This window comes from Protopterus annectens, chromosome 1.part0, assembly GCF_019279795.1.
Source record: "Protopterus annectens isolate FY-2018-M chromosome 1.part0, PAN1.0, whole genome shotgun sequence".
Lineage (NCBI taxonomy): Eukaryota > Metazoa > Chordata > Ceratodontiformes > Protopteridae > Protopterus > Protopterus annectens.
Window position 1 is genome coordinate 1,537,293,188 of NC_056725.1, and position 23,728 is coordinate 1,537,316,915.

A 23,728-nucleotide genomic window follows, 5' to 3' on the forward strand; every position below is an offset into this window, starting at 1 on the left:
AGTGTTCTTGGCCTTAGTGAGAGCATTGAAGATCTTTTCCCTAGTAATAACAGGGGGATTTATATTTGATGGTATTTACTGAGGGAAGGTTAAGGGGGAGAGAGGGGTAAAGTTGGACCTGAATTTATCGGCCGGTAGGTTTGCTATATCTTCTGGCTCAGTTTAGATGGCTCCATTTACTTGGAGGGTGCAGGAGAGCTATCACTGTGCAAAAAGGTGAGTTTTGATTTTTGCTTTCCATATTTTGAGCTTCAATTCTTTTGGATCAATATTTTGCCATTTCTTGGCTTTGTACTTTAGTTGTTGATATATACACACATTCTCACACACGTAATATTCATAACATGTCTCACCACACAGCTATTATCTCTGTATCCCTCTACCCCTTTGACATTACCGTGAGGCAAAAGTGAAAGAATGCATGGCCATAGTAGTGTACATAAACGTATTGCTGTTAGATGCATATACCAAATAAACTTCTATAGTACTAGCCCCAACATAGAAAGTTGTATACACACCTGATGTTTGTAAGGAAAATAAAAAAAAAAAATCACAGTAATATATTCCAACTTGATACTCTTATACAACTTATAACAACCTTATGTACTCACCTCTAAGATTTGATTGTGAGGAAAGAAAGAAATAATAACCATGCTTGACCCATCCCTCTGCACACGTTATAGAGGTCTTGTTCACTTCTGAGAAAGGGGAGTTATAGGCTAGATATGACCCAGGATAGAAGGTAATGATGCTCCCCCTACTTATTGTGTGCCAAAATCTCCCTATAGCTGGGTTGTCTGGTGGTAACCAAGACCTCATAAGCTCTGAGTGTATAGATGTTTTGTTATACATTTTCTGCATTCCTTTTGAAAAATAATTACTTAACTCAGCCAGAAAACCAAGGTCAATAAGATATCAATGTTATTTGCTGTCTCTCTGTGTCAATGATCAGTTGCTTTCTTACAAACCTTGTCCAGAACTAAAGATATAGCCACTCACTGCTTATAGCTTTGATGTTTGACTGTGGTTAAAAGATAAAGACATTATGGCCAACTTTTCACCCTTAGATACAGTGAAACACCCCTCACACATATAAATATACCCAAAAGTCTTAGCAGCAATTACTTTCACTAATTTCAGCAAACAGAATATGTTCTATGATACTGATCCTGTCCAGACCGATCATTGACAGTTCATCTGCGATCCAACAGTGGAGAAAACTAATTTTCCACACATGACCATTGCACTCATCAATTGCAGCCACTTTATTATCTCTGTGCACCTCAGATGTCTCATTGTAATTAAAAAAATAGCCATGGTAAAGTTTTCTGACTTGTTTGACACAAATTTACAGTAGTTCTGAAAAGTCATACTAATATGTATTCTACTTAATCATGACAGCAGCATTAGTAATTTTCATCCACAAACACACCCCATACCTAGCAATTAAAGCCACATTGTTGACTGTTTACTCATCAGACTAATGACTGTGATAAAAATAATTGCCAAAGTAATGACTTTCAAATGTATGTTACATAAATTTATTTATTATGTATTTCTTGTCATTTGTTTAGTGGAAAAGTCTGACTGGGTCACAAGAACCCATTTTCAGTGGAGGTCTGAGGAGAAAAGCTCCACTTAAAGAAAATATAAAAATGTTCAAACACATTTCATAAGGAACAGCTGAAAATTATACATTTCAAAAATAATCAACAATACTGGAAGGCATAGAGTTATACTACAAATATGTTACAAAAAGAACAAAGAGAAAAAGCAAAGTAAAACACTATATACAATTCTGGAGAACATCCCTTTGGCAATTCACAGTAGTAATAAGTAAAAGTCATGTGTTTAGTTCAGTTGTAAATATCAAGGGGAGGGAGAGATTAGGAAAGGTTGTTTTAAATGAGGAGGAGGTGATATGAAAAGGTTATGTAAAGTGGTAGAGAGGGTAGGATAGCCAGATGAAGATGAGGAAGTAAAGATGGACAGAGAATACATACAGATAGGGGTGGAGAAAAGTAGACAAGTTTTATATTCAACCAGGGGTATAGCATGAGCAGAGTCATGATTTTAATAGGTGGTCTTTCAGAAGATGCTTGAAGGAAGGAAGCCTACAGTTCAAATAACCTGTGGAATAAAATTCCATTTTTTGGCAACAGGGTAATGTAAAGGATATTTCGAATTGACACACTGAAGCCGCAGTGGTGCAGCGGTAGTGTTGTTGCCTCACAGCAAGAGGTTCTCCCATTCGATTCTCGGCTGGAGCACCTTCTGTGTGGAGTTTGCATGTCCTCCCTGCAGTCGCGTGGCATTTGAAAGACATGCATAGAATGGGCATGCCTTCGCTGAAGGTTGGGCGTCGAGTTGGCACCTTGGCTCCTGTAAAAAATCTACTGCCAATCATAAGCGGACCGGAGTTCCGCTGTGGCGACCCCTAACCGGAAAAAGCCAGAAGAAGAAGAACAACATAGATGGTGACACATTGTTTATCATTAGAACAAATGGGGTCTATTTGGGTGATAGAAAGAAAGAATAGACCCTAGTGCAGGACAAGCATGGGGTATATAAATGATGTTGTGGGCAGTAGATAGTTGTACAAATTCCAGGTAGCTGGGTAGTTCAAGCCAGTTCAAACTTTTAAGGGTCTTGCAGTGATGTGTATTGTATTATTTATTGGCAGAAAATTTAGCAACTTTGTTGTAATATATTTCAAGTTTAGTTTTAAACAGCTATGTGCAAGTTGGCAAGTATAGTGGCACCATATAAGAGTGAGGGAAAGAGGTATGTGGGTGCTAGGGTGGTTTTAGCAGAGTTAGTAAGAACATTTTATGTCTATAAAGCACTGTAATTTTTGGTGATTTTTTTTTATATTATTTTGAATGTGGAGTTTAAATCTGAGGTTGTCATCAATTGTCACACCAAACAGTTTTGTACTGGATACAGTTTCTAACTAGAAGATTTTGAAGCTATATTTGTCCCTCAGGTGTGCTTTGGAGAGGAATAGGAGTAGTTTTGTTTTCTGGGGTAATTTGGCTTTATGAAGCCATTTTTCAACAGAGGAAAAGGCTTCTTGTGTGATTTCAAGAAGATGCTCCAGTGTCAGATGAGCGTGTTGGTGTTGAATCAGAAAACTGTATAAGAGATGCTTGCCTAGAAGAGCTATAGAGGTCATTAATGAAAATGTTAAAGTGAAGTGAACCAAGAATTGAGCCTTGAGGTACACCAGTGGTAACGGGGAGGTAAGGAGAGAAAGTATGTTGCCATCTAAACAGTTTGCTGTTTGTCAGATAAGTGCCTTTTAAACCAGTGAAGTAAAGGAGAGGATAAGCTGAAATGGTATAGTTGCTGAAGGAGTTTGCTGTGTGAAATGCTATTAAAGATTTGGACAGATCCAGAAATATGGAAGAGGTATGTTTGCCAGAGTCCATTTTCTTGTTTATATTATCTAAAAAAGGATAACAGTGCAGTAGTTATACTACGGCCAGGGCAGAATCCATGTTGAGTACTTGTTAAGAGTTATTCAAAGAGGAGATGGTAAAGAAGTTGATGTGGATACATTTTTTCTAGGTTTTTTAAAAGTGGGGCAAAAATTGCAATGGGATGAAAGTTACATACTTCTGTACAGTTTCCTCCCTTGTGCAATGGGATGACATATGATCTTTTCCAAATGGCTGGAACACAAGATTCCTGTATGAAACTATTGATTAAGATAGCTACTGGGTAAAATATGGCTTCTGCTGCCATCTTGAGGTATTCAAGTGAGACACTGTTGTCAGCTGTGGAGCAATGTTTAAGTTTAAGTAACAGTTTTTATAATATTGTTACAGGTTTTAAGGTAAAGTCATTAGCATTTGTTACTAAGGATTTTTGGACTCATATTTTTCTGAGGATAATGTGGTAGTAGAGTGGGCAGTTGGTAATATGTTATATGTTTGTGTAGGGGAGGGTGATTTGCTATTGGTGAGGATAGCAATGCTCTCTATAAAGTATTTATTAAATGTAGTCACTATTTCAAGGAAAGAGCAGGTCTGACAGGGATACAGATCTTTTTTTGAGACAGGATGGTGCAGTGTGTGTGAATAGAGGACCAGAATTTCAAATTTACAAAATGTATTTAAATTAAAAAAATACTAATTAAATTTGCACATTTAAATACTAGCAGATGTAAAAAATATAGTGGTCTCACACTTCGTTGTGGCCAGATATAGTACCATGTGTTTATGTGAAACAAACTTGAAATGTATTGCTGTGTCCATCATTTTTATCAAATCAGACATTTGAAATGTCCTCCATTAGCAAAGTAAGTATTAGTGCTGGGTGGGTACAGAGGGCTGTCTATAGATGAAATTAATTTATCCCCATGTGGTATGCTCATTTTAAACAGCCTTAAAACTACCTTTGAAAGATTAGTATGCATTTTTGGGAAATAAGTATTAATACTTTTCTGTGGCTACTGTGTATTTCTGTGAAATAAACTTGAAGTACATTACTGTGATAACTATTTTATCATGATCAAATGTCTGAGTGGTGTATTTCATTAAAACATGGCTATAACTGCTGACTTGGCATGAGGAAGGCTGTCAGATATAAAAGTAACTTTTTTCTTGTACCATCTATTTATTTTAATAAGTCATTAATTTGGTTTTGCAGGACTGCTGTGTATTTATGTGAGGTAAGTTGTAATACTTTACTGTGGCCAATGTGTGTTTGCATGAAAGAATGTGAAATATGTTACTGTGCCCATTATTATAATTGTTTCCCCCAAGCAGTCATATAAAGTTCACACGGTCACCAATGTGGCTATAATTGCTGGGTACAAGGCCTGTCTGTAGATGAAAATCAATGCCCACTGATGACATGATCAGGTTAAAAAGTTAATTGTTGGGCTTAGCAAGACTAGTGTGCATTTGTATAAATCAGTTGGGAATACTTTACTGTGGACATTTTATCACAATCAGACAATTGCAGTGCATGCAGTCAAAGTGACTGCAATTGCAGCATATGGACACTGGTGGATTACAATGACAGCAGTTCAAATGGTCTTTTATGATTGAAACAGTCTAAAATAGGTTGTTCTTTTATTATTGATAAAGAAATTTTGTTTTACTTCCTGCTGGAAAAAATGGTCAAGTCTACAAATTTAAATCACACAAACAATTGGTGTTTTATTAAATAGGAAGTTAAAACAATCTGTTAGGTAAGAATACATTAAAAACAATAAGACAAAATGCAAAAGAGCATGTGCGTGTATCATTGGTTGTACAAAAAAAAAAAAAACAAGTGTATGTGTTGGAGGGGTGTTGGTGGGTGGGTGTCATGGTTTGTCATCGATCCTAGTTCCATAGGGAGTACATTTAAGAATATCGTGCTCAGTCTTACAGTTTTGTTTATACAAGTAGTAATTTTAATTGCATGGAAGTTTTTAAATTGTAGGAGCATCAACTTTTGAATGGCATTAGAAAAGCAAGTCAGCATGTTGGAGAGGACATATAAGCACATTTTCAGCTCTTATTTTCTTTTTGCTTATTATTACTCCACTACTCAAACAGATTTAAATAATATAGTACATGATTTGCAGTTACATAATATGGCAGACTTATTGTCTGTTGGTGCTACTGGCAAACTAATAATTGCCTTTTGTGAAAGTAAATGGAAAAAGGATTTGAAGATTAAATAATGGCACCATTGCCCATGTTGCCCCAATGTTGGCTGTTGGGTGCTGCAGTGGCCTCATTCATGGCTTTGCAAGCATAACACCAAAGGTCACTGTCATCAAATACCTGAACTTCTATAATGGTGATTGATAACAACAATGCAGATAAGCCATATTTGATTTATGCTAACATACATTATATTATATTGGGCAATATACACTTCACATATAAGAAGAACAAAACTCAATACACTGACAGCTTTTTTGTAAGCTTTAACTTCTAATCAGCTGCAAACAAGTATTGAGGTACACTTAAAAACATTCATGCTGGAGAATATATGCATACTGTCTTTCCAACAATAATGTGTTCTCAAATTCAGACTGATATTATATATGGGCATGTAGGGGGAGCTTGTCACATATAAAAGTAAATAGTTTTATGTCTGCCATATTTTTGTGTAAAAGCAGTTTGGCATGCTGATCTTAGAATATTACATTTCTGTAACTACCATGCTACTCTCAATTTTATTATTTAAAGTTAATTTTCTATCCTGCTAGTTGCACTACCTTGGAAAAAGACAGTACCTGTATGCCCCATCCCTGAGGTACAGTTAACTTCAAGCTTGAATATAATAGTTGATTGCAATGGCGCACAGGTGCAGTGGTGCTTGCTGTCCCCTTTAAACTATACAGATCTGTATATCTTGGGCATGTTGATATGCTGTGAAGCTGGCAAACTATGCTTGCTGTATTGTGCATCAGTATGTAGAGATCAGTAACATGAAAAAAATATGAAAAACATGAAAAAACACTATCTTGTGGAATTATAGGTGCATAGCTTCATAGGAGATTACTAAGCTAATGTCTCAAAGCCCTTACAAGCCTAACTAGTTTTACCCAGATTTTACCCGAATTTCTATCCCTTGGGGGAAGATAACAAGGATCGACAAGTGAAGATTTGACAATTTCTACAGACTGCCTCTGTCCATAAGGGAATTGGATGTCACCTCAGGAGCAAATTTGTAATTTCCCATCCATCGGTCCAGACTGCATTTGAAGATGGTCAGGGAAGAGCTCTACTTCATGTGAATAGGAAGCCTGTTCCAGAGGAGGGGCAATCTCTGGGACACATATCTGTCTCTCCAGCATGATCTATTCATGTCAGAGATCAGGTTTAGATATTTGGAGTGGGTAAACCTTTTGCAGCTCGTTTTGCAAATAAGCAATAATTCCATCAGGGCTGGGTCAGAGACTACCTTGTAGGTCAGGCACAGATCACCCCTCAATAATTGGTAGGAAACTGAATACAGTGACAGTGCTTTTAATCCATCAGCATATGACATGTTGGTTAAATCCTATAATTTTTTGCTGAGAAACCTATGAGAAAGGTCCATCTTTTGTAGGTGCCTGGTGAGGTACATACCAAAGGGGCCATTGTACTCATTTATTGGTCTGATATCCTGACATTAATTATAAGATTATCCACATAGATCGACACATTGTGGTCAAGGTGTAGATTGCTATCTATCTGAGTACCCAGATCTCTCACAAATGGTTTCACTCTGGGGGGGGGGTGCTATCAATTTTAGAAGTTCCAGGAATATGTGATTTCCCAAAAGGTTTTATTAAGCATTTCTTTGTATTTAGTTTGAGGCCAGGGCTCTGAGATCAATCATAAGTCTAAATCAGACCTTTCTGTAGCATAACAACATCATTTGGGAAATCAGTGATTGACCCCAACTTGCAACAGAAAGCTTGATCAGCCAAAAGCCATCAGCTTTTGCCTTGACATCTGAGAAGCCCTTTAGTACTCCATTGGTGACTGGCCTCTTGCTGGATGTGGATTCCTCCACTCTAACAAGTGACCTTTCCAGGAGCCATTTGGCTATCCATCCGGTGACATAGAGGTTTATGTCCAATTTTGTGAATTTATTTTTAATACCTGAGTGACGTATTGTGTCAAATGCCTTGGCCAACTAAATGTAGGTGACATGCACTGTCTTACCCTCATCCATGGCCTTGGTGACCTTCTCAAAGAAGTCCACCACACTGAACATTCAGGACCTGCCCTTGATGAAGCAAAACTGGGTTGGGTCTAGAGCCAGGAGATTTCCTATATTATTGTTAATCAGGTCCATGATTACCCTTTCCGTTGACATGCATATGAGGCTAGTCAGACTTATGGGTCGATAGTTTCCTAATGGTTCCCTCCTTGTGCAGATAAATAGGTAAAGTGCAAGGAAACCACACAATCTAGATGCTACTGTCCTGTAAAACTAGCAGACACAATGTAATTATGTTCTACAACAGCAGTGGAAACAGTTCAGCTTTGAAACGCTACTAAAGTGTGATAAATGTAACAATTTGTATAGGCTTCTTAGGAAACAGAGTCAAAGTAATCAGAAGAAGTGCAAGATGATACTTGTTTTCATTCTTTTGGCAGCAGATGGCTTTAGATGCAGCAGATTCTCGGTAAGTCTTAGGTAAAGTAGTCAAACCAAGAGCAGCTCGGAGGAATTGTAAAGAGGTTCTGATTTTTCCTGCAGCTTACTGTATCAAAGTGCATGACTCAGTACACATTCACTAAGCATGCTCACATTTGTCTTGCTGCTGAAGAATTTATTTATGAACATTTATTTGCTCATTTTTTTATTTTCATTTTAACCAAGCATATTTCCCAAGGACCACATGAAATTCTTATTTCCATGGAAGTATAAACAGAAATGAAACGAATTCCAAACATTTAGTTGCATGCTGATATGCAGCATTTTTTTCTGTTGCAAATACTGAATATACTAGGCAAAAGAAAATGTAAAGAAAAATTATACAGCATGCGCTATCATACAAAACAATGTCCTAAGAGTTACCTGCACCATTAGTAACATCTGGGGACAGAGACATGCATGTGTTTTGCTTCCGTAGCTAAGCATTTCAGAGCTGGACTTCACCACTTCATAATATGTTTGGCCTTGAATACATTAAACATGTCGCTCATATGCAGCATTATCTTAGCTAAAGATATTGTATCTTAACACATCTGCATCAGTTTCTTTATTGCATGTATACAATTACAAAGTAATTACCAATAGTAAGTGAGGAAGAGGAAGTTTGGTAACGTTAGAGCCAGTTGAAGCCATTGCCATGATTTAAGAAGATATGCAATTCCAGGGAGGACCATTACCCCAAAAGTGAAGAAAATCTGGGCCACAATGCCAACCACTCTTCTATACTGTGATCCCACAAGCTCTGTCACTGAAAAAAGTCAGAAAACACCAAAATGTCAGAATGAAAAGTAAAACAGTTTGGGAAAGGCAAACAAGTTATTGGCTACACACGTTATGATCTAATCCTCATGGAGAACAGATAATGACAGGCATGTTACCTCACTGCAGTCTGACATAAGTCTGTCAGCATAACCACAACATATTCCATAGTTTACATTGCTGCATCAATTGACTTTGTCCTTTCATTTAGCAACAGCCAAGATATAAACCTAACCAAAGTCTGATATTGCAAGAGATTACTTTTATTATAAGGTCACTAGAAGTTCTGAGCATTCATAGTTTGTCAACTGCCTGAGATAGTTGTATTTTTCTGAACATTCAAATATTTTCCATGCTAATTACTGGAATCTTTGTTCAACAGATATCTTCATTGACTGAATATATGTCAAGTAGTTTTTTCAGTAAATAAACTCTTCAGAAGAGGAATATTAAAATGCAGCCTGATCCATTTCTGCTCAGTTTCTTTCATTTTTATGAATACTTAAAAATGATCACTCACATAGCACAGACTTGTGTTACATGTTACTGCCATGCGGTATTTAGAACTGCTTAGTGAAGTCTAGTATAACTAATTCTACTAAAACTCCCAGCCCAGTCATGGAGGAGTGTATCAAAATGGAAGACCCTTTAGGCTATACTTGCTCTTCTGCATTCCAGCAATGATATGCAGTAGCATAACTGAGCTTTCCAGATGCTCTTCTTAAAGGTACATCATTGTGCAATTCACTTAAACAATGCTGGGAATCCATTGCACCACATATACTGGGCTTGCAAGTGGAACCCAGAAATGCATGTCAAATCACCATAGAAATGCTGCATATGAGAGACCCATGTGGAGAGGAGACTGCTAGAGTCATAGAAGAGCTCTACTCCTGCTCAAGTTTTATAACAAATGAAGGTATCTAATTTCTTGAAAAAGAGGGACACTTTTCTGCAAGGACAACGCTAACATGGTATGCATCATAAAAGTATGATGTGCGGCCATCCCCAATGCCATATAGCCCAAATATTTAACAACCAAGGGTCTCTGTCTTCTAGTGTTATGGAATGCTAACTTCCATTCTACTAGACTATAGTGCCTCACATGACATAATAAGAATTAAACTTTCATTGTAATTTATTCTGTAATGTTTAGGTATAATGCAGTATCGTTTATGACTCATTAAGTTGCAAGGTAATTCATGAGCATTGCACAGACATATGAGAGTTATACCTTAAGTTCCTTTCCAATATTTGCATGAATGCTGGCCCCTTGCACTACCTACACAAGTAAATCCTGCCTTTTCAATATTTTTATTATAATTATTGTGTAGTTGTCATTACATTACTCTGCTTTATCATGCAAATATCTTTGGTTTACATCAACAGTTCAATAATGTGGCCTTTAGATGTAAAATGGCCTTTGGGTGTTAGTGTATATAGATAATTCTGAAGTAGATATTATTAGTTGATCTTATAGTTCTGAGATTGTGCAGGCTGTGACTAACATTCTGTGATGAAAGTTTTGTATCCTTAAGCTAAGATAATCAAGCATATAAAAATAAAACAAAATGTAGGAGGGTATGTAACATGGGGAACAAAATTAAATAATACCACATAGACGGTTTAAATATTTCTAAAGCAAATAAATCCATATAGTGTAATTGCTTTGTGGTTAAAATTTCTGCCTCAAAACATCACATTTAGGTATCAGTCTTGATCTGTGGGCTGTGTGGCATTTACACTGTATTCCCTTGTCTGTGATGCTTTTATATGAGCAGTCCCTTTTAATCATTAAACTATAGCAGGTTAATTCAGTACTCTAAACTGCCTAGTTGGGTGTTGTATTGTATTCACCCTTGTGATTTGGGTCTTGGCTGAAAAGGGTTGGAGAAAGACCACTTCACTTAAACCGTTAGCAAATCAGTAAAAAAATGTTCTTAATTGATGGAATTTTCAAGTAAAAATGTACATTCCTCAATAAATATGCAGTTTTTTTTTTTATATCTCAGTTGTATACACAGACCTCACATAAACACACACGCATATGCACATACACACACACACACACACACACACACACACACACACACACACACACACACACACACACATCACACACCAAAGATAAATGAAAATGAGTATAACATAAAAAATAATAAAAAATAAAACCAGTATCTGCAATGCTAAGAGAAGATAATATAACTGAACTATTATACTGAAAACTGAGATTGTGCCATTAGTTAAATATTATAAAAATGAGAAATTAAATAGAAACAACTTGAAGTCAGAATCTAGTTATTCAAATTAAAAATATATTTTCATCATTTCTGATCACAGAATCATCATGTTTCCTACTGGCCAGAAAATGCAACACTGTTACCTTTCATGTCAATCATCTAGTTGTTTAATACCAAAAAGGTTACATTAATCTTTTAGATGTGTGTGTTAACACTAGAGGTGTATTCAAGCTGTTAAACTAGGGTATGGTTAATTTAAATGCAAGTATACTAAATTGCAATAACAATCACTATGTTAACAATACAGTCATCTGGGTACTATGGCATGAGGTTATCTGTCATGATGTATAACATGGCAAGATATATCTTCAGGTAAGGTCTTAATAAACAGGAGAAGGACCAAGAAACACATCCACATTCTAATTTTGCTTCACACAACTGACTGCCCGAACATATCATAAGGCATACACCCAAGTGACAGCTACTCCCATTTTTAAAGCTATGATATTGCATTTCTGTATCTATGGCACGTGTATGAATGTGTCAGTGGGCTGACAGTTCTTTGGCTGAGTGCCAATCTATCAAAGTAAAGCTGTCCAAAACAACTTTTACCAAAAGTTGTGTTTTCCTTTTTCTCTGCTGTTGTGTGATGTCAGAGAAGGTATATTTAAGTTTATGGGATGTGGGTATAACCCACTACATGTAAGGTGCTGGAGGCCTTGCATCCCTTCAAAAATAACTTATCTTCAAGGTTCACTGAAAGTTCTTCTGGCCATTTTATTTCAGTTAATTGGCATGAAGTACCTCAAGGGTCAATTCTAGGGCCACTGCTATTTAATGTTTTTACTAATCAACTATCAAACTCTACCCCTCACTCTTCACTTGTTCAGTATGTAGATGACTCCACAGTCATCTCCATTGCTGACTCCTTCATTGAACTCCAAACTATAACACAGAACTCCTTCTTGTCTATTGAAAACTGTCTCAACCAAGACCATCATATAATAAACCCAAAAAGACCAAGCTATTACATTTTTTTACCAAAAACAATGTCTCACCTGAGACCATCTTTCACCATCACTTCCCATAACACCACACTCATCTCAGCTGAAAGTCATACCAAACTACTAGGAGTCATTATTGACAATCAACTAAAATTTGACCTACATGTCCTAAGTAACATTAAGAAACCCAATCAAAAACTTGGTCTCCTTTTTAGAAATAAAAACTTTCTTGCAAGCAAAGCTAAAGTAGCTCTTTCACATGCCTACGTATTACCTACCCTTGTTTATGGTGCTCAAATTCTCACCAGTCAACAGGCTACACTTACAATTAAACTAGAATCCACTTACAACAAGGTAGCTAAATTTGCTGCTGAACTGCCATACTCATCTCATCACTGCCTCTCTCTCAGAAAACTGAACTGGTTAGAATTAGCACATAACCTCTCCTTTCTCAACTCCAGATAATACATTCTATTCTTTACCAGCCCACTTTCAGTCCCAGCATCTCCTCTATAATCTCCCACTACACCCCTGCAAGAACACTCCGGTGCTCTGAACAACATCTCCTATCCATTCACAAACCCATGATTAACTCAGGAAAAAACCTTTATAGCTATCTGCCTGCTGTGAACTGGAATAAATTACCACTAGACATTCGTCTCCTTAGACCAAAACCCCAATTCAGAAAGGCAGTAAAAAATCACTTAAGCAAAACTAAACTATGTCAGTGCTATCTCCCACCTGATTGGCTCACTTCTCTTAGCTACTCTGTCTCTCTTCTTTTTTTTTAATAAATCTTTACAATTCTATTTTTTTCTTGGCACTCTTTTTTTTTTTTCTTTAATTTGTAAGTACTTTCCTTCCTCTTTGCCTCTGTTTCTCTTTTAGTATTCTTTTTGTTACTTAACTTCTTTTTCTTTCATACTATGCCAGTTTATCTTGTCTCCGGTATATGACTTTTAAACAGTCAAATGAATAAGCTTAGTAATCCTTTCTTATTTGTACCTACACTCATCAATTGTGTTTGCCCTAGAATTATACTACGTATTGTTCTACTCTGCATTGTACCTACACATGCTATGATGTTGGTTATTTCCATGTATTTTTAACCTGCTTTAGTTATTCTATGCATGTTTCTTGTTTTACTAATTGAATGCTAAGTCAATTTTATTGTTTGTGTTTACTGCGGAGCTTTTCTCCCCGGGTCTCCACTAAAAATGGTTCTGTCCCAGCTGGACCAATCCGGTCAACATATGTGAAATAAATAAAAAATAAATAAATGAAATTAAGGAGCTGTTAATCCATTGACATAAGTCTGAGACATGCGACACAGCAATCCTAGGCATTATTTTCTTTTAGTATTTATTTTAGGATTATTCAGGGCACAAACTGAAAAAAAAATAGTTTTATCTTGTCTTGATGTTATGTGTAATAAGAATATTTTTGCAGCACAGTAAATGGTTGTTACTAATTTTCATTTAGTTTTAACCCTAAATGACCTGATGTAAAAGGTAGGTTGATGTTAAGTTTGATTTTTGTTAAACATTATCTTTCCCATTATGCGTCCTTTATCCACGGAGAATACAATAAACATGCCATCCATCACCTGCAAAAGATTATTTTCATTCACTTAGAATAGGAATACCTAGAACCACTGCTTACTTTTAGAATTTCTAGTCCTTGGATGATTATTCCAGTTACACTAACACATTTGTATTCTTAGCTTTCTTTTACAGGCACTGCAATGAATCCTTGTTTCCAGTGAAAGTTTGTAAAAGAGCTAGGGACGCCTTTCACATGGCCATTCTCATGGTCATTCTCATGGCCATTCTCAAGGTCATTCTCATGATCATTCTCAAGGTCATTCTCATGATCATTCTCAAGGTCATTCTCGTGGTCATTCTCAAGGTCATTCTCATGGTCATTCTCATGGTCATTCCCTGTGTTACCCTAAGGAATGACATTTCCTAACATTCATTCTCAGCTGCTTTCTTGGGTATGACAACAGGGTGTCACTCCATGGTAAGACAGTCAACAACTCCAAAAACTTTGAAAACTACCCAAAATGCCTAGCCAATATAATGTCTAACAAATAACCAAAGAAGAATCAGTGATTCTTGTTACCCATTCTATACAGGGAAGACTGAATGCACCCTCAATAGACATATTTATGAAAATGACTATGATGAGATGGGTACAAGTGCCTTATACAGGCATTGTACTGTATGTGAAGGAAACAAAAAGTTTTATCTTTTTATTTTGGAACAGGTCATGAAAAACCCAAGAGGTGGTTCCTAAGAACATACTTTGGAATACAGGGAACTCTGGCAAGTGAGGTTAGATGCAAGTGAAAAGCCAAGATTAAATGATGCTGTTTTATTAAGTAGTTTACTAAAAGTAAGGGCAGCAAAGTTGCGACCCTGATGGATGCATTATTTTAAAAAAAGTTTTAATACCGTTTTGTAATTTTTAACAATTTTATTATTATTGTTTGAAATATCTTAAATAAGCATTGGTATTTTCCAGCAATTTAATGGTTCAATTGTGTTTTTATCATGGGAGTATCTCTTTAATTCAATTTATTTAACCATGAGCAATCTTTTGCAATGGTAGGCAAATTAAAGGTTACATAGTGATTGGTTGTTTTTAAATAGGTTTTAATGAACTTGTAATATAAATAGCAGTTTTAATGATTTGGAATTCAGTTCTGATGAAGTCCCAAAGACAGGGACAAAAGCACTTAACTTTCAGTAAAATAACTTGTTTTACAACTGTTTCACTCTCTTGTCTGCTCCTTTTAGCCAGCTCCAAAAACTCAGCCAATTGATGGCCTCAATAAAAGGAAAATATACAAAGGCAGCAAATACCTAGCTATGTAGACTTATCCTCTACCAAAGATCTAAAAAATTCTAACCGTCATATGATATGAAAACCAGGGAAACAATTTCCTAAAGAACATGTACGATTTCTTGCAGACTCAACATGACAGACAGTAAGAAAGCTGAACAGCACTGAAATGATAAAGAAGCTGAGAGACATCTAAGTGATGCTTCACTATTTCTGACAGTGTAAGAATATTTTTTGTATGGTAGAAAATACTGTTCTGTGATACGGAAAAACTTATGCTTATGTTGACCAAACAAGTAGGTGTAGCCTGCAAAATGACAAAAATCTAGTAGTTTAGGAACCGTTAAAGTTTGTTGAATGTGAACAAAAATGGCACACATACAAAATATGTTAGGCTTGACTGATTTATACATGCACAAGTACTGTAAATCAGACGTGTGCAATGCAATTGCCATGGATTAGTTTGGAGAGTGTGTCCAATCTGGAATGAGGAATCATGTCATATGCAACTGTGATTTTTATTGTAAATAACATGCTAAACATCATATTGATTTTTGTATTAATTTTACTAAAGTGTCACTAGGAGTTCAATGGCACAAAATAAATAATGAAGGCAGTGATAGCTGGAAATGCATAAGGGGATTATGGACAGGTGGTCTTATGCATTTTTTTAATATTTTATATAATGTATGTAACTGCCTTTAAATAAGGACATTGATTTTTTTTTTTTTTTTTTTTACTATGAAAGAGACAAATCACACTTCCACATACAAAGTGAGAACAGCCAGCATGACATATGGAAAAAAATGGGCTGCAAACTATCTGCCAAATTATACTTGCCAAAAGCAAGACTACCATCACTGAGCCTCAATTCTTCATGTTTTGTGGGAGGAGTCCCATCCCACTCACCACAATGCAAGGTAAGATTGCACATCCTGAGCCTTCTTCTTAATATAATCAATCGGCTTAATATGAATAATTGCATCAAGGAATGATTATTTGATCCCAAAACAACTAAAACTTTGGGAGGTCCCTACAAAAAATAACAAAACTCCCAATGTCAAAGCACAAAAATACACACACACACACACACACACACACACACACACACACACACACACATACACACACACACACACACACACACACACACACACACACACACACACACACACACACACATACAATGTTTTATATTTATATATATAAATACATTATATATATTTTCTGCAGAGTCAGATTGTAAAAAACTGTTTGCTATAAATGTAATGTATGGATTTCTAAAACTAAATACTACACACAGAGTACCGAGCATATCGGCCCATACCAAAAATATAATGCCAGGAATAATTTCTGAATGCAGGTTCTGCATTAGACCACACATGCATCATGTAAGCACATCAGATCTGACTGCAAATGCAGTATCATCATTCAGAAACTGACTACTGGTATTGCTGACTATGCCATCTGATACCTTGCACCCAGGGCAGCTGTCCCTTTTGCCCCATCCTAGCTACACCTTTCTGTATCCAACTCCAAGACAGCACAAACTTGGAGTAGAGGGAGAAAGGAATGTAACTGCCATTCCAAGATGCTGGCAACTGTCTAGTGAACGCATTCTGGGTTTCTATCAACTGTTTGCTAACAAATATTAGAACATAATCAACTGCAAGATCACTGTGTACATAATATACATGATACACAAGTACTGCCAAAGTTTTAGTTGCAAAGATGAACTGCAGTCACTAGCAGCTTCACCACCAAGCCTGTGATAAAGCAAAAATGGTGACCATTTAGTGAAGACAGAGGGATCATTGTACAAATCTGTACTGCAGTGATCTAACCTGATACTGAATACAATGCTGAGTTTTCTAGACATTGAACAAGTCAACTGAATAAACTCAGAAAGGTACAATAGTTTCTTATTGCAAAAATTAAAGGGTTAGGAAACTGTATACCTGTGAGTATATTATATGTTTTATAGATTATTTAGGGTTAGACTTCACCTGGGCTATAACTGAATGTCTGAATCATTTTTATCTGAAAGTGCATGTTTGTAATATAACAGGAGGAGCTTTAGTAACAAAAGGGAATTTAATACTAAAATAAATATCGACGGTAATTACAATAAATGATGGATACATTGCACACCCCCTCCCAAGATCAGGGTTAATCTTCTCATTCATTAATGCTTTCTTTATCTACTCACTTATTTCAGGGGATCTGAAGTCTGTCCAGGCTCTCAGAGGGCATGAGGCACCTTTCTTCAGGATGCATATTCAATTCCATATAGAATACACACCTACCAATAGCTCAAAGGACTGTCAATGCACTCAAGGTGAATGGGCCAACTCCAGCTGAGAACCAAACTGGAGAATAATAAATCTGGTGGGTTTCCCAAATGTTTGATATCAACAATTTTGACCTTATCTCATAAATTGCTAAGTAATGTAAATATTTTCAATAACATATACGAGAAGTTATTTCATACAGTAAAGAAAAATGACGTGTCCTGGCAGATCCGAGAAAAAGCCATGTATTGAGTTGAAGAGGCAAAATATTGAACATGTTTGGTTAAGAGTGCTAGCCATTACTTGAAACAGTTATAGAACATGTGAAAACAGAAAACCTCTGCACTGTATCCCTGTCATTTTTCTCCACAGGACAATAACAAAGACTTCTATATTTAGACATGCTTTTCCATTACTGAGTCCATGCTACGACCACAGCACTAGTGGATCAAATATGCACACACACACACATACACACACACACACACACACACACACACACACACACACACACACACACACACACACACACACATATATATTAAACAATATTCTACACAACTATGTTCCCAGTTAGGTGTTGTCTATTCTCGTACCATGTTACTAAGGCCTGGAACTCTTTATCTCTATCCATCAGGCCAATACCCTCCCTCCCAGCCTTCAGAACCATTCAGAAAGACTTCCTAGCCAAATGCTGGCTCTGTTCTTGCTCAACACCAAGATAAACTATATCCCTGTGTGTGGAGAAATAGCTATTTATACCTTACACCTCCTTACTGTCCCTTATTCACTCACTTCTTTACTTCTATCTATTTCTCTCCCCTTCCTTTCTCTCTAAATATACCATAGGCCTGCTTTTCTTCTCACTTCTTATTGCAATTCCTGTTTTGTATTACACTAACTTACCTTTAAATTCTCTATAAGCTGGTTAAAATTACTCTAAATGTTAGATTATTGTCATGTAACTTATGTCTATTCTTAACCAATGTTTTCATATTATATCTAATTTTGTATAATTATTTAAACTCTAAATGTTTTTTGATTACTCATGAAGATTGTAAAATTAATGTTATTAAAATGTTTTGTAATACTTTGGAGCTGTTCTCCACTGGCATCTGCTGAAAATGGGCTCCTACCCACTCAGACATTCCTGGTAATGAAATGTCAGTAAATAAATAGACAATAACTAAATGTAGAGAGACAGACAGACATTATGCACAAAATGTGTTTTCAACTTTTTCAATGTGTAATATTATCTGATGTTTGCCTATTGTGTGTGTGTGTGTGTGTGTGTGTGTGTGTGTGTGTGTGTGTGTGTGTGTGTGTGTGTGTGTGTGTGTGTGTGTATGTGTGTGTGTGTGTGTGTATATGTGTGTGTACATTGATCTTGCTTATAACTCATGACTTTTATCAGTGTATTTGCATACCTCAGCCTTTTAGAGCATAAAATCTGGACAAAGCCATAAATAATGGGGGGACAAATGCCCAAAAATAGGGCCAATTTTTTAAATATTGTTCTTCCAAATGTAAAAAGTTGATAGAATAACAGGTTTTGCATTAGCATGAATTTTGTGAAGAGTATAAAGTCAGAAACTTCAATGTTTGTCATTATTTTCTGACTTTAGTCCTCACTAATTTGCCAGAAAATTAACATTTTATGAGGGACAGACCAAAAATATAAGCAAAAAATCTGAATGTTCTACAGAAATTTGGACAGTTGAGAGGTTTTGTGCTTGATAATAGCTCTTGTTTATTGCCAGTGTAGTAATACTTTTGTATGCAATGGCTTGAGTTTTCCTAATTGAGCATTTGTGCAGCTGTAACAGTAGATGTCTGAACAGATTATTGTTACAGTATATAAACTGTATGGGTTATTCCTGCCAAGGATATGACCACTGGCTATTATCCAAATCTTCAGGGCACCTTCCATGCTACTTAACTGCCGAAGGGCTCAAGGAGAGTCGTATAATTACAATGGCTAGTGCACCAAACCTTCAGAGCTATCTAGACTCAGGGAAAAGGGGTTAGAGCCCTGTCTTTAAGGTATATGCTAGCAACAAAGGGAAATTAAAATCTCCTTATTCGGGCACAAAATATAACAGAAAAAGGAGGATGGAGAAAGGGTGCACCTCCTGAAATAGTGATCTATTTGAACATCTTGTGTTACAGTAAGTTGACTTGCACAACTGTATTATGTTCATTGTTACTGTTGCAGTAGCCTAAACTATGTTGGTATAGTGCCAGAGAGTAGAAAAGAACAAAGGAGAGAGAAGGGTCAAATGATGGAGGCCCTGAAGAATAGCCCTGACAAAAATCTGCCCTGGACCTGGACAAAGAACCCAGTTTGTAATGTTTTGTAAAAGCATGCACAGAGGATCAACTTGCTGTCTATAGAATACATTTAGTGTTCAGCCCTTTACAAAAAATCAGAGAAGTCAATGCCCTGGTAGACTGGGCCTTGTCAATATTTTCAAAAGAAGCAAGCAAATATTTTGGCATATGTGACATCGAGAATTTAGAATTTTGAATGCTAAAGAGATGAAAATACACTTTCTTCCCAAATCTAAAACTTCCCATCTTTGTAAGAACAGATAGGATTAGCATCAAAAACAAGCTTGGCAGCAGATGGTTTTCCCACCAAAAATAACTGCAGAGTCTGATTTGGGATTATAAAATGGATATTTGTGAGACCGAAGGACTTTATATAATTTATCTGATTTTTTTAGGGCCAGGGGTTTTACTGTCAGGCATGGTGTAGGCTATCAAGAAAATATTCTGGATTACAAAGGATGAACAGCTTACGACTGAGGAAAACCCAGCTGTAATAAACCATAATATTTTTTGCTGGGATATTGGAGTTTCACATTATTCGCACTGAAACAAATCTTTCATTTGAGCTAAGGATTCAGAAAAAGATAATTCCTCAATGAAGAATCTGAAAAAAAAACTTTCTTCATAATCACATTCCCCTTCCTGTCATGTAGGAATTGAACAATTAAATTCCAACTCAAATTCCTACCATCCTGACTGGGAATCAGAATCAGACAGAGAGTGAAACATTTTTCTTTGAAAACTCAGTGAGCAATCAGATCTTAAAGAATTAAAGGCTCGTGGGACTAACCTGATCAACAGAGGATAAATTAAATAAATATATTAGCATATAATAAGTATGGTACATAAAATGAACTATAAGGCTGGATTGCATGCACATATAGTGTCTATATGTAAAACAAAACATTGACTTGATAAAGGACGGACTCAGCTGGATCATCTTGTTTAGTTACATGCCTGAGCTTGCTGTTATAGCCATTTCATCAATGTGGTTATTATTCCAGTGAGCCTCATGTACAGTGAAGACCCCATAGATAACACCTTGACCAGTCTGCTTAAACACAGACTCATTAGAGATGAAGGCTTTTCAAATGCCTGACCCACTACCTAGGAATGGAATCTGGATAGGTAAGATAAATTGATAAGGAATTAAGCCTCAGTGAGGCAGAGTAAGAGACCCTTTAGATCATTCTGTCCAACATGCTGGACTTCTTATGTGGCAGAATGTTGTATTCTCTATAGCTAAAGAAATCGCATAGGAGTCTGTCATAAGATACCTATAACTATCTCATACCATTAAATCATGAGATTATAGGTGGCATCCACCTTCCTGATAGCCAGTAGAGTAGAATCTGGGTACTTTCAGGCAGAATATATCACATCCCTGCTGTCGGATTCCATGGGAGATGATTTAAGACTTCTCTTCCATTTGAAGATATTTATTCATGCATTTCCTTGGGAAGAAATGAGAAATGGAAGTCAATACACGGCAGGCTTCAAGAGACTGAGGGTTTGTCAAATGGAGGTAGAGAGAGGAGAAGACTCACTATTTTATATTTCTCAGGAAAAACTGCACTGCCTATAATAGAAATGAGAGATTCAGGCTGACTGTTCTTCCCCTGACCCGGACTGAGAGATTCAGGCTGACAGTTCTCCCCCTGACCCGGACTGAGAGATTCAGGCTGACAGTTCTTCCTCTGACCCGGACTGAGAGATTCAGGCTGACAGTTCTTCCCCTGACCCGGACTGAGAGATTCAGGCTGACAGTTCTCCCCCTGACCCGGACTGAGAGATTCAGGCTGACAGTTCTCCCCCTGACCCGGACTGAAATATTCAGGCTGACAGTTCTTCCCCTGACCCGGACTGAGAGATTCAGGCTGACAGTTCTCCCCCTGACCCGGACTGAGAGATTCAGGCTGACAGTTCTCCCCATGACCCGGACTGAGAGATTCAGGCTGACAGTTCTTCCCCTGACCCAGACTGAGAGATTCAGGCTGACAGTTCTCCCCCTGATCCGGACTGAGAGATTCAGGCTGACAGTTCTCCCCCTTACCCTGACTGAGAGATTCAGGCTGACAGTTCTCCCCCTGATCCGGACTGAGAGATTCAGGCTGACAGTTCTTCCCCTGACCCAGACTGAGAGATTCAGGCTGACAGTTCTCCCCCTGACCCGGACTGAGAGTTTCAGGCTGACAGTTCTCCCCCTGACCCGGACTGAGAGATTCAGGCTGACAGTTCTCCCCCTGACCCGGACTGAGAGATTCAGGCTGACAGTTCTCCCCCTGACCCGGACTGAGAGATTCAGGCTGACAGTTCTCCCCTGACCCGGACTGAGAGATTCAGGCTGACAGTTCTCCCCCTGACCCGGACTGAGAGATTCAGGCTGACAGTTCTTCCCCTGACCCGGACTGAGAGATTCAGGCTGACAGTTCTTCCCCTGACCCGGACTGAGAGATTCAGGCTGACAGTTCTCCCCCTGACCCGGACTGAGAGATTCAGGCTGACAGTTCTCCCCCTGACCCTGACTGAGAGATTCAGGCTGACAGTTCTCCCCCTGACCCAGACTGAGAGATTCAGGCTGACAATTCTCCCCCTGACCCGGACTGAGAGATTCAGGCTGACAGTTCTTCCCCTGACCCGGACTGCGAGATTCAGGCTGACAGTTCTCCCCCTGACCCGGACTGAGAGATTCAGGCTGACAGTTCTCCCCCTGACCCGGACTGAGAGATTCAGGCTGACAGTTCTTCTCCCAACCTGGACTGAGATATTCAGGCTGACAGTTCTCCCCCTGACCGGGACTGAGTATTTTCATGCACGGCTGATATGCAAGGGGGTCAAATGTTTGAAGTGCACTTGAATGGCAATGAACATCAGGGTAACAGGACTCAGAGATGAATCTGCCAGTAGTGGCATATGGACATAAGAGGCATGCAGTGAGCTGTTGTGGGCATCAAAGCATGCGCAATAGGTGGTGTTTCTCCCATCCAGGAGGGAAAGTTCCACCAGACATCAGGCAACTGTCTGAATTTTCATTCCTGAAATACAGAGCATTATACAGAGACCTCAGTGGACCTTCATTAAACTGAATAGTTGAGCTAGACCTAAGGTATGCCAGTATAAAACAACCTATGTCTCTAATGCCACCACTGACGTGCAGCCATCTGACTAATTGGACAACTACCTGCTGTGTTCTGTAAGTCTGGCCAAGAGATGGGCACTGGCTTTAGCCAAGGATGCATCTCCAAAGTAGTTGCCAGATGTGCACCTCTTCTATCTCCCTCACTGTCCAGCAGAACAATGCTGAGAATGAACTTAACTCTAATTTGTTTAATGAGAGAGCGAGGCATTCTGGAGCCTCTTTCTGATACCTGACTATGCTACTTTAGTTTCAAGAATATACCCAGTCACTTGAGCCTTGGATCTGCCCAGACAGGTGAGTTTAGGCTAACCTGGGTGTTCTGTGACCCATGACAGATTAAATCATCACAGTTTCTTTGAGTTATGGGGTTTCTCCAACACTGTCAGAGGTAGAACTTTGTCTCTCATCTTGAAAATGTTCCCATTTGGTCTTGATGTCCTTGATAGTTGCCTTACTATTTCTAAACCATTTTTCATTTGTAAGATTGTAGAGAAGGTAGCTTGTAAGTAACCTGATTCCATGATGATGAAATAGGGAGCTCATGACACATTCAAGTTTATTTTTTAATCGTCCTTGACAATAAATCAGTGGCAGTATTAATGTGTTTGTCTTCCTTGATCCTTCCCTTATGTGATTCCCCATGCTGCCCACAGCTTCCTTTTGGAAACCTAAGGAAGGTCTTAGGAAATAGTGTGGAACTTCTGGAGCTGCCATTTATTTGTTTGATTCCTTTCTTTCAGCATGACCCAAGAAAGTTATGTCTGAACACTTTTTTGTCTTCCATCTGGTATATGAAGATGCACTGGGCTTTGCCCACCTGCACCACCTTACTTTTACCCGCTAAACCTAACCCTACTCTTAACCCTCCCCTGAACTCTAACCCTGCATCTTATCTTAGAAAACTCTTTTCCATAACACTGCCATTATATAAGACAGTCTCAGACACACATCACACAT

The 23,728-nt window shown here is 37.8% G+C and overlaps 1 protein-coding gene across 1 annotated transcript in view; it reads right to left on the minus strand.

The window, feature by feature from the left end:
- Positions 1 to 23,728, minus strand: part of LOC122803380 (solute carrier family 22 member 3-like) — a 423,027-nt gene that overhangs the window by 23,947 nt on the left and 375,352 nt on the right. The window contains exon 4 of the mRNA XM_044073001.1: positions 8,740 to 8,908. Within this exon, the coding sequence (XP_043928936.1) occupies positions 8,740 to 8,908 (169 nt within the window). The remainder of the gene's footprint in view (positions 1 to 8,739; positions 8,909 to 23,728) is intronic.